This window comes from Arachis duranensis, chromosome 5 (assembly GCF_000817695.3).
Source record: "Arachis duranensis cultivar V14167 chromosome 5, aradu.V14167.gnm2.J7QH, whole genome shotgun sequence".
Lineage (NCBI taxonomy): Eukaryota > Viridiplantae > Streptophyta > Magnoliopsida > Fabales > Fabaceae > Arachis > Arachis duranensis.
In genome coordinates, this window is record NC_029776.3 from 37743860 (window position 1) to 37756865 (window position 13006).

The 13006-nt window shown below is 31.0% G+C and overlaps 1 protein-coding gene across 1 annotated transcript; it reads left to right on the forward strand.

Moving 5' to 3' along the window:
• Positions 1-645: 645 nt before the first annotated feature.
• On the forward strand, positions 646-9230 carry LOC107489178 (uncharacterized; the record flags this gene model as incomplete). The annotated part of the gene is given in 14 exon segments (XM_052262179.1): positions 646-790; positions 2289-2461; positions 2541-2602; positions 3124-3201; positions 3293-3371; positions 3503-3573; positions 3791-3892; positions 4578-4667; positions 5539-5613; positions 5840-5872; positions 6111-6188; positions 6464-6529; positions 6982-7094; positions 8843-9230. Coding segments are annotated over 13 exon segments (927 nt in total). The 3' UTR covers positions 8862-9230.
• Between the last annotated feature and the right edge of the window lie 3776 nt (positions 9231-13006).

Consider the following 13006-nt stretch of genomic DNA (forward strand, 5'->3'; position numbering starts at 1 on the left):
ACCGAATCAAAAAAACCGAAAATCGAACAAATCGAAAGCCGAAAAAAATACATTTTGCTGTTTTTATTACGATTCGGTTCGGTTTTTGGTTTTGATAATAAAAACCTCAACCGAACCGAACCGAACCGGTATATTAAAAACCCTAAAAAACCAAACCCCCCACCCTAATGTGACTCTCCTCTCCTGACTCACTCGCGACCTAACCCCCCTCCCCAGTCCACACCCCCAAACGTAAACCTAGATCTAGGTGTCTCGAGACTCTCCTCTCCTCAGTCTCGCACTCTTGCTCTCTCCACTGGAGTCTCGAGCTCGAAGACCTTCCTTCCAGCACCTGGCAGCGCCACCGAAGCCTTCTTCCCAGCGACCACGGACCCAGCATCGCTCTTCCCAGCGACAGCCAGCACGGACCCAGCAGTGTTCTTCCCAGCAGCGCCGAAGCCTTCTCCCAGTTCCCTCCGAGCCACCGAGCACAGCACAACATAACACAGCACGCCGAAGCCTTCTTCCCAGCAGCATTTCTGGCCACCCACAACAGCCACCGATTCAAGTCAGATATGGAGCCCGTCGACTAATTTTTGTTCATTGTTTAGGGAAATTGCTTCTGATTGTTGGTTATGTGGTTCACTGTTCACTGTATTTGATTAGGGAAATTGCTTCTGATTGTTCAATGAGGAGATGCTCTGTCCAAGAATTATGTGACTGCCGGAAGATGTGTAATCTTGAAAACCTACCATGGTCAAATAGGTTTTATCATACTCTGAAGTAGCTTAGTATTGTTTGATGTCGAAGGGTATGTGTTCCATTTCTTCGATCAGCTAGACATACTTGTTCAATGATACAGTTAGCTGAAAATATCTGAAAACTTTATCTGAAACTGCTTCTGGTTTATTATTATTATTATTAGTTTTTTTGGAAAAATAATATGAAATAAAAAATTACTTTTGAAGTGATTTAGTATGATTTATAAGTGTTGGAGGTTCTGGATCTTGATAGAAAGTGATTGAAATCAGTATAGTAAGATAAATTTGAATAATGAAAAAATAGAAGCAGTTTTGAAGTATTAGATTACCTTCTCATTGTATCTAATGATTTAGTATATGTCATGAGAAACTGGATATTCTTGAATTACTTTTGTTCAATTACTTTATTGTTGGTATTGTTGCTGGTTGTTGGTATCGTTCTGTTTTTAATTTATTTGTTGTGTTTCTGCTATTTATTGTTTTTTATCTATTGTGTTCCTTACCGTCATGGCTTATTGTAATCCATTTGGGATGGATTTCTTTGTGATTTCATGTCATATTAGATCTTTGTAACTATTTATGTACATCAGTTGCCATTTTAAAGTCCCTTACAATGTTAACAACAGCAACCATCTGCTGTAAAGCTCCTCCATTGTCTGTTGTACGATGTCATTGCAATATTCTTACTTGATGACTAGAGAATGTGATCTCATCATACCACTGTGGTTTATAATACCGAAATTTTATTCACTGCCACATAAAATGCAGTGGCTATTCTTTTGTTCTTCTCTTTTATCTCTCGCAGGTCTACTTAATTAACACAATCAACAAAAGCAAAATGACTATTTTCTTTGACCACTGCACTTTGTTTTATTAAGCGATTTATGTTGCTTGTAAACTTCTGACATCATACTATGTAGGAGACAAACTCAGATGCACTGGATATGATAGTTGCTGCTGCCTTTTTTTTTTCCTATTTCAAATTTTCTCATTTAAGATGAATTAGAGAAGAATATGCTATGTATTTCAAAATTTAAATCATGGAGTGTTTCAGAAGAGACATTTATATCAATGTGCATTCTTTAGAGTGGAAAACCAAAACTCAATAATGTATTTGTTCTTTTAATTTAATTTATTGTTTCTGCTATTTATTTATAGTAAGTTTAATGTATTTTGTTGGATCAAGACTTTGTTAGCTATGGTGTATTTGTGCTTATCGATTTCAATGTTATGACTTTGTGAAATAGTATGATAGTATATTTTTTGAATTGATTGAAAAATCTGAACAAACCGAACCAAATCAAACCGATTTTAATTGGTTTGATTTGGTTTGGATGGCCTCAATAAAAAAACCGAACCAAACCAAACCGCAATTTAATTGAATAATTGGATCGGATGATTTTTTTTTCAAAAACCGAACCAAACCGCACTGCAAACACTCCTGATTAAAATTAAATATTATATTTAATTTAACCGGTGTAATTATGGTTTAATTTAATTGGACCATTCACTTAACCGGTTTGGTTTTTGCAACCTTGATTGATTCAGGCATTCAGCAACTTTCGTAGCTTCGACCCAGAAGATAAAAGAGAAAGAAGAAAATCAACTATAGAAGCGGACAGGGCGCCGGAACCTCTCTCTCTCTCCGTAAGTCGTAACCATGGCTATGGCTATGCAAAGCGGGATCGGCTTCTCCAAGATTCTCATCATAGCTGGAGCTGGTATCTCTCTCTCTTCTGAATCGGATATGCACCCACACCTACCTCACGTTATCTGATTCCACTGTGTTCTCACTTTCAGGCTACACCAGTACCGTCCTCATCAAGAACGGTAAACTTTCCGATTTAATTGGCGAGCTCCAGGTATTGCTTACATAATCTCACATCCTTCACTTCATTGTCTGTATCAAGTTTTCTATTATTATTATTATTATTATTTTTTTTTTCTCTTTTTCTTCTTTGATTTTGAAATTCAATTGCAAATATGCTTTCATTGCAATCTATTTTTTTTCTGGTGATGTATTTAGTGCACTGGTATTGAAATTGAGGAGGTTGTGTTGGAATAGGGAAATTAGGGTTTCGAATGATCGCTCTTTTTTTTTTCTAGGTTAGTGGTAGTTGTAACAGAGTATGGCTCCGGTTCCCGCAAATTTGAACTTTGGAGAGTTCGTGTCATACTAGAGCTATATAGTTGTGTACCAGAAAATGGAAAAAAAGCTAGTATATATAGTTGTTTTGGTAGTCTCTGTTTTTTGATAAATTAGTTATAGGATTTGCACTTTGTCGTGCATACTGGTATTTGTTTCTGATTCTATAATAATTTTTTTCCTTTCTTTTTCTCCCCACTTCTAAGTTTTTTTTTTCTTCTTTTATTGTTTTTTTAGTTGTTGGTGAAGGGATGGGAAAAATCTGGCGATCACAGTGAAGGTGAAGGTGAATATGCTGATGCCATTGCTGCTCAGGTAACAGGCTGGTTGATCATGGTATAAATGCCTTTGTTTCCGGAATACACTTGAAAAAATTATTTAACTTATTGCTGGATTTCTACACTAGGTGCGTCGATTGGCAAATGAAGTTCGGCAGTTAACATCAAGCAGGCCAATTACAGTACTCAATGGGGGTTCTGGAGAAAGTAATATATATAGTGGCATCTTTTTTCTTTTGTTTTTTTTATTTTTTTTATTTTGCCATGTGGTATTTTTTCAGAGTCTCTTATTTTTCTGCCCCATCCCTTGTTTTTTAAGGGTTTATCCTTTTCTGCAGGTAACTTATCTTCACTTGTGGTTCCAGCAGCTGCATTGGGTGTTGTGGGTTATGGTTACATGTGGTGGAAGGTATGGAATTGGTTTTGGTTTGTTTTTTTCTTAGTTCCATTTGTATGTTGCTGACTTATGAGCATTTATTGTTTCAACATCTTTTTTCATTTAAGGTTGCAAATTGTAGCTATTTTAATCACCCAGAATTCTTTTGAATAGATTTTTCCATTTTATCATTGTGGCCTCAATGATTATTTGTGATACTGATTCTTTTTCTTTCCCTTTCCAATTTCAGGGAATCTCATTCTCAGATCTTATGTATGTCACTAAACGTAGTATGGAAAAAGCTGTTTCAGATTTGACAAAAAAGCTGCAGCATGCCTCAGATGTCATTGCTGTAGGTTTCTGTTAGCTGCATGCGATTTTATTGTATTTTCTTACCATCTAGCACAGCTGAATTGAATACTATGTGCCTTCACTTATGTTTGACTTGATTTATATTGAAAAATATCATTAATGATTATTATAGTCACAGATAAGATGTAGTATATGTCTATAGGCACAGTGTAGAGTTGGATAGAATATTTAGTCTATGCAAGCTTCAAACTTAGTATAAAATCAAGAGAAAATGTCATCAAGAATTTAATAAGTTTCCATGAGTGTTAGGGTGAAAGTTCCTTAAAAACTTGGATGATTTGAAGTTTATGTTATATAGGATTCCCAACTCCATGAAAGCTTTAAATCTTTTATGGCCTGATTTCTGGGCAATGAGCTACCTGGAGGTAGCTATTTTCAAACAATGGTCTAAACCATGTTTAGTCCAAGATCTGTTTGATTCATGAAATACTGGAAAGATAAAAAGGGAGCAGAATAGCTAATTGACCTTAAGGAACAATAGACCATTAAGAAGAAACTGTGTTTCCAGGATAAAGTGTTTTTCCAAATGGCTAGAAATATTTTTGTCACATGTGGCGCCATGACCCAGAGATGTTGACATATGTATCAAAGCACCTTTGTTTTAACATGGAAACTAATCTGTGTAAATGTTTTAGAACTCATCTTCTCAATTCTTTTGCTGGCAGGATGCTAAGAAGCATTTGACACAGAGGATCCAACATTTGGATGACAAAATGCTCAAGCAGAATGAATTGGCACGGTCAATTAAGGATGAAGTATGTCTTTCGTTACATGCAAATTCTAATATTTTCACATGTTCACAATGCAATCAGTTTTAGATCATAAGTCATAAACATGCTAATTGCAATATATGCATACATCTTTAATTACATATTTAAATAGGCGCAGGTACTCATAACACTGCAAAACAGCAGGATCAGGTTTCCTGTGGAAGGCATTTTGAGAATTCAGTCTATCTGATTTTGAGATGTTACTAGTCTATGTGTGATACATTTTGTCTTTGATTATGAAATATTTTCTCCAAATGATTCACAAGCTCTTTAGGAGCATCGGTTTTGGTTTCTTTTGACGGCCCAAGGATTTCAAGTGTAATTGTTAAGATCAAACTATTGTCTTTATCTTAACATCTCCTAACCAAGTCACCATTTGCTCTTTCTACCTTATTCCTTAAGCTCCATTTATATATCGAATCCCTGCAACAAATTCAGTTTGACAATATTTAACCATGCAATTATTATTTTTACGTACTATTTGACCTTTGAATCATAAAAGTTCAAACCAAGTAAACATTCTTTTTTAATTCTAAATTCTGAACTTTCAAACCTGACAGCATTTGACTTGGTTACTTTAATCAAATCACTGAAAAATTTTCCTGCATTACTCTGAGCATCTAGATATGGTTTAAAATACTTAAAACAGAATATATTTGTAGATGCATATCATTTCATTTATAACCTATCCTACGATTCTAATGAGCTCATTTAAGTGAGCTGTGTTCCTGTCCCAGACATTGTAGTTTGCCAATGCCATACTCATTTGTGTTGTGTATGCTATAGTTTGTAGATTTCACTAGAGAAAGGAAGATAATAGTAAGTTAATAACAATGGTTAACATCGTGATATGCAGGTTGCTGGGGTTCGAAGTACAATTACTAATTTCCATGATGACTTGGGAATCTTGCATTACACAGTGGGATCATTGGTATGTTTGATTTCGTGCATTGGCTTGTTAGTAGTTGTCATTGTCGCCTTGCTAATGTAGAATTTTGAAGTGCCTTGCTAATGTAGAATTTGAAGTAGATTTTGGAGTTGAGTGCATTTTAATTTTCATTCAAATTAAAATGATGTATTTAGTGTTAAATATTACATTTTATGCGTCTTTATTATATATGTGCTGCCTCTTATCTTATTCATTGTCTGTATTTCAGGATGAAAGATTGGCTACACTAAGTGGCATGCAGGTAAAACATTTTATATGTCCTTGTTAAGTTTTGAAAGCCATTTCTGACTTTTTGTCATAAGCTTTTCCTACGCTTATTTGTATTTAAATGATCTGTACATAATTTTTATTCTAAGTTCACCATGTCACCATGACATGGAAAGAAATTTTAGGTTTTCTCTACTAGAAACACTGCCATGCGGGCTTAGTATAAGATTTTCACCTAAACAAATACTGATCCAGTATTCTGGTTGCTTCAGGATGATGCAAATCAAGGTTTGGCGTACCTTATCGACTTCGTACATGGGAAAACCCGCAAACCACCTGAATTCTTGCAGGTTGGATTCATTTTTGATAATCATGTTCACCTTTGCTGTTTCTTCCTCTCTAATTATGTTTGGATTTCTGAATATGCAAATTGTATAGAATGTGGACTATCATTGATCATCTGAGTATTAAAGTGACAGTGGACAAATTGAAGTACTCATAGTTGACATTTAAAATTACTATTTCTGACACAATTTATCATTCTGTTGGTGGCTTACTCATTGATTAATCTCTCCATTGTCCTGTTTGGATAATCTGATGATGTAAATTAATGAATAATCTGCAGGAGCGGCTGAGGATTTCTGCAAAATCCCGTAGTGTTCTAACATATCAGGGAGCTCCAAGTCTGATGGTATTTTTTAACTCAGTTTTTTCTACTCTTATTTTCTTCCCAGTGGAACATTGACTTTGTATTACTCTGTTAATATGGTTGTGAATCTGAAATTTAATTGGTTCAATTTATTTATTAATTCTTATTCTCATTGTTAATGGTGAAAATCCTTCACATATTTATTTGCTGAAGTCTCTTCCCGTATGAATTAGATCTTCACAGAAAATTTTTTACTTTTAACTGTTACATTTGTCCAATGAAACAAATAAGCGGTCTGGAGTTATTTCTATTGTGGAAAGTTCTCTTCAGTTTTCACTTTAGCTGATGCGCCATCATCCATACTTGTCTCCTAATAATCTTCTATGATTAAGACACTAGTTTCTACAGAAGGTTATGGTATTTGTCTACTTGATAAAAACTAAATTTGAAAGCTGCTGCTTAAAGTATGCTCAGTGATCCTGATTTACTTGCAGGGACTCAAAGACATTGCGGAAACAATGCGTAGTGATTTAGACAGGTCAGCCTCTGACGGTATCTTATCAGATGGCATGGATAAGCTAGAGCATCTGCGAAGGCCATTGCTGAGGTTTGTTAATATTGTTCTTTGAATCTTCTTGCCCTTTTGGGGAACCATGTATTGAATGCTTTGAGATTCTAAATCACAATGGTATTTAAGTTTTTTATGGCACCATTCTCCCCGGTTTACCCTAGGCAGGTATGAAGAGCACCACCAATTTAAGTTGGCGTTGATATGTTAAAGAACTAGTATTTTTACCCGTAATAATATTACGGGAATATAAATATTTTAAAACTATGTCGGTTTTGTTCTGACATTATAGATTATGGCACAAATATTTATAGAATTAAACTACTTTTACAAAAATATCGTAGGGGACAAAAGTCTCCGTCGGCTAAGAAGACCAGGATCTCCGTAGATAAAAAAGAAGTCAAATAATAAGATTTTTAGTTATTATTTTCATGTAAAAGAGTTTAATTTTTTTACTAATAATTAATTTTAACATTCCTTATCTAAAATTTGAAAGAATTTAATGTGTATACTTTTACATTTGATTAGGTGTTAAGTCTATTGTACAAATAAAATAATTAATTTTTATACTTGTTATTTAAAAATAATATTTTTTCTCTCTATGTATATAAAAATATAATTAGATATTAGCATTAAAAAAAAAATTATATTGATAGTTATATGATTAACTCAAAATTAATTTTTTTTAAAATAACTTAATGTTGATTCTAAATTTTAATCACAACATTAGTATTATCTCTAAATTATATATAATAAATTATATATAATAAATATTTGAAGGAAGAGAAGTGAAAGTATAAATTAGAAAGATAAGTAGTAAAAGTTTAAAACTAAATAAAAAAATAAAAAAATGTGCATATAATAATAATATTTTTTATTTGAATTATATTATTTTATTAATTTTATTTTTTGTAGAATAGGAAGGTAGAGAAAAATAGAAAATGAAAGAAAAGAGAGAAAAAGATAAAGAAGAATGAGAGTGGAAGTTTGTTAATTTTAAAAGAAAAAATTTTATTTTAATTGTAACGAAAAGATATCTGGTGACATATTTTGATTTATCAAATTATTAATATAAATTATAAATTATATATAGAGTAAAAAGGATAGAGAGAAATAGAAAAAGAGAGGTAGATAAGAGAATGTAGGAAAAGAGTTTGTTAATTTTGAAGAGAAATATTCTCTCAATTTTAATAAAAAAGTATCAGACACATTTTGGTTATTAAATTAGTTACTAATATATAATATATAATATAGTTATATTTCAATTTCAATATTTTAATTTTAAGTTAATTTGAATGCAATTAGAAAATATCATGTTGCACATTTTATTTGTCAAATTTGTAATTGGTCATTGATATATGTAAGAGAGATAGAGTGGGTGAAGGAATGAGATAGATAGAGAAAGGGAGAGGGAAGAGAGGAGAATTTTTAAATTTTGAAGGTAAAGATTTGATTTCAATTGCAATTTTGAGGTGACATGTGGTACATTTTGGTTGTAAAATTAGTAATAGATAATAGAAATAGATATCTTCCCTTTGCTATGTGCTTAATTGTTGCTTGTTTTAGTGCACCTCTGCATGTGACAACAAATTGCAGTGTAAAACCCAAAGACTAGATAGCCTGAGACATTGGGGGAGAAACAAAATGGTTGAGATCTTGCCCATATTTAGCAGCCGTATATAGGCTATGGATCAAACAACCATGGTGGCTTATCATAGTTCATATCTGTTTGTAGCTCATATACATTAATGTTTTTCCCCCCTGAACGTGCTTATTTGATTTTACAGGGCTGCTTCAACCAGGTGATGATGACAAAGTCTAGGTCACCTAACTTCTAAGCGGGCTTTCTTTCACTGCTTGGGTGTAATCGAGCAGCAACTTAAGCTCACTCGCTGATATATACTCCCTCTGAATCTACATAATATTGATACTAGATTAAGTTTTATATTCAAACTAGCGGATGAAGTAATATATTGTAAATAAAGTTTTCTCTTGAAGCTCATGTATTGGTGCAGCCAAGAGCCTATCGTATTCCAGATGTATGTAATTCGTGTCTTAACATAGTATGTTTTTCTAGGTTGTCATTATGGGTCGCTTTCTTCTAATGTATGAGCTGGATGATCACCATCTTACTATGATATATCTGGAAATGAATTCTTGCAATTCAATAGGCAATTTTTGCAAACGCTTTAAAAGAAAACGTAACATAAAACATTTTACAAAATTAATTTTTGTAAACATCGTTGTTTTGTCATGCAAAAAGGAGGCAAAAAAAAGAAAAGAAAAGAAGATTTGACTGTCTTTCTATTTTCATTCTTATATTCAGTATTTTATGTTTTTAAGATTGTGACTAAACGAGAGTAAATAGGAAAAAAAATTATCTTTCTATATGTTTTTTCACTAAATTCTGGAAATAAAAATTTCAAAATAAAAACAGAACATAAAATTAAAAATTAAACATTTTAAAATAAAATTAGTTAGGTGAAATCTTATAAAGTGTTGATAAAATTAAAATTATATATATATATTTTTTATATTTTTGGTAATATTTTTTATTTTTTAAATTAAAAAATGTTGCTAAATAGTAAGAGCCATTACTTTAATTTTAACAATACTTTTTAAGACATCTATTCTTAATATATAAAAGTAGATACATAAGTATGCACTACATTATTTGAGATATTTTTTTTCCTACTAATGACATGTCAGCAATATTGCTTATTTGACACAATTTTAGAATCAACAACTCAATTCTTACCAAATCAACCATTATTTTCAAATCAGCAAAAAAAAAAATAAATATACAAATAAAAAACTAAAATATAGAATCTAATAATTAGTAACTTCCGAATACATTGAATTCATATTCCTATATTTATTATATTTTACCGTTATAAACAATATAATAAATTTATAACCGCAACAATTAATTTATAAATTAAAAGTTTAAAAAATGAAAAATATATTTTATTATTATAATTATGTTTATTATAATCATTTTAATTTTTGTCAATGAGTTATACCTCAAATGGCATAGTCTCCCATATTGGTCGCGAGTTCGAGTCTCTGTATCTCTGGTAAAAAAAATAATCATTTTAATTTTTAGAAGTAATACTAGGTAAAAAGAACTATTATTGTAGTTTTTACTTATTATTAAAAAATAAATTCTATTTTATTTTACCAATATAAATTTTGAAAAGAATATTTGAAAACTAAAAAAAATAAATAAATTCATTAGAAGAGTATCAAATTTGTAACCTCCAAATACATTGAATTTATATTCATATATTTATTATATATTACCGTTATAAATAATACAATAAATTTTTAACCGTAACAATTAATTTATTAATTTTTATAAATAACTCACTAAACTAATAAACATTAAAATATACAAATAAAAAACTAAAATATAGAATCCAATAACTTTGTAATCTCCGAATACATTGAATTCATATTCCTATATTTATTATATCTTACCGTTATAAACAATACAATAAATTTATAACCGCAACAATTAATTTATAAATTAAAAGTTTAAAAAATGAAAAATATATTTTATTATTATAATTATGTTTATTATAATCATTTTAATTTTTGTCAATGAGTTATACCTCAAATGGCATAGTCTCCCATATTGGTTCCGAGTTCGAGTCTCTGTATCTTTGGTAAAAAAATAATCATTTTAATTTTTAGAAGTAACACTAGGTACAAAGAACTATTATTGTAGTTTTTACTTATTATTAAAAAAAATTCTATTTTATTTTACTAATATAAATTTTGAAAAGAATATTTGAAAACTAAAAAAAAAAACAAATTTATTAAAAGAGTATCAAATTTGTAACCTCTAAATACATTGAATTCATATTCCTATATTTATTATATCTTACCGTTATAAACAATACAATAAATTTATAACCGTAACAGTTAATTTATTAATTTTTATAAATAACTCACTAAAGGTAATAAACATCCATATTACAAATGTCATAATAATATTATTAATCACAATAAATTTTACGTTATAAGTATTTAAATTCCATACCATTTAAACTACATATATAAGTCTCTTATCACTATTCCTTCACATAACATTAAATTTAGCACAAAAAAATTTATTTTCGAACTGCAATGAGAATCTGATGATTAGGTATCACAAAAAAATCACAACATGCATCATATATTCATACTTACTCAAATACCATATACCTAATGATAACATAAATTGAATATTGGAATAGGAAAAGATCTTCACAATTTTAGTAACTATAAACAAAATTAATGATAAATTAGGATGAAACTATGTTAAATGTAAAAAGCGTCAGAAGAAAGCATATAAAAAAAAGGAACAAATACATTTGTGGCACATGTAATCAAATACCATAATATCCAACAATAAGGTAACTCTATATACTTTTCATAATCTCATCTATCAAATTATTAGTTGCTAGCCCAATACTTATTTTAGGTTCAGAATTCAATTAAAGGTTTTAGATCAAAGTGTTACAACAACTTTTGTACTATTTGATGGCGACGCAAAAAACTTATTGGGCACAACTGTATCAAATCTAATGACATTTTAGAAAAATAATGACATTGAAACACTACCCCATAAAGAGATTAAGGAAAAAGAAAACCATACAAATTCAAGACACATCTTCGAAAGAAGAACATACATACAAATATGGAACCAAATAACACAATAGAAAGTGCATCAAACTCAACAATTCATAAAGAACATGTATTCGCAAAAACCTACGACAAAAAGAAGAAAGCACTAACTCTAACAACCAACAAAAAAAAGGAGGACGAGCGCCACATAAGATGTCTAAGTCCATCAACTAAAACAAATGCAAAAATCAAATCACTAAATAAAAATGTCACTTTGTACAACTCCAACATCCAAATCTTTTGTACTACAAATTATTTAAAATAAAAACACCTTTTAAATTTAGTTTCAATTTACACATATTTAATTTATTTCTATAAAATATAATAATTTTTAATATTTATTATATACTATCATTAATTTACTATCCCGCGCATCGCGCGGGTCTCATTCTAGTTATAGTTAGAGATGGACAGATGGTAATACTATTCGAATTTGTGGGTATCTATCTTGTTCCTACCTGCTTGGGGCGGGTTTTCAGTGGGACGGGATCCTGGGCGGGGTGGGACGAGGTCGGGTTCAGAACTTTAGGTAATACCTACTCTAGTATATATATAATTTTAATATACAATATATGTGATATATGTAAAATAATTAGTAAATAATTAATATTATATTATATTTAAGTTTTTACTTTAATTTATGGTATGTATGTGATGATGATTATATAAAATTTGAAAATTAATTTTAAAAGAGGACAAATAGGTCCTTAAACTTTTAATTCGTGGACATTTTACTCCTTCGGAATTGTAAAATACAAAACGATCCCTGACCACTCAAAACGCCGTACAAAAGGGTCCCTCCGTTCAATCTGCTTTGCCACATGTTACAGATTCATATTACGTGGCGCTTATGTGGCGTAGGAGTGGATACGTGTCTCCAAGATGTTGTGAACAGGGTTGACGTGGTCCGTTATAGAAAGTTATGGGACATATTGGTCCTTGTGCACTAAGACGACGTCATTACAAAAAATATTGTGCAACGGTTCTTATGAGATATGCCAATGAGCCCATATCAGTCACAGACAATTATAGGAAGCCCTAGCACTTACATTTTTCCTCCAAAAAATATGCTTTGTCTCCATGTTGTCGTCACTACTGTTCCATGAAGCAGTTCAATTGAAGCTTCGTTGTTCTACCTGTATTCGCCATGGAGAGTAGTAAGTATATTGTTGTTTAAACTTGTTTTGCTTATGCCCTTTATTTGTGATACGTGTTGTAGGATGAGATTTATGGGACTGTAAGTGAGGGTAGTAGCTAATTAGTTGTGGGGTTAGTCATTT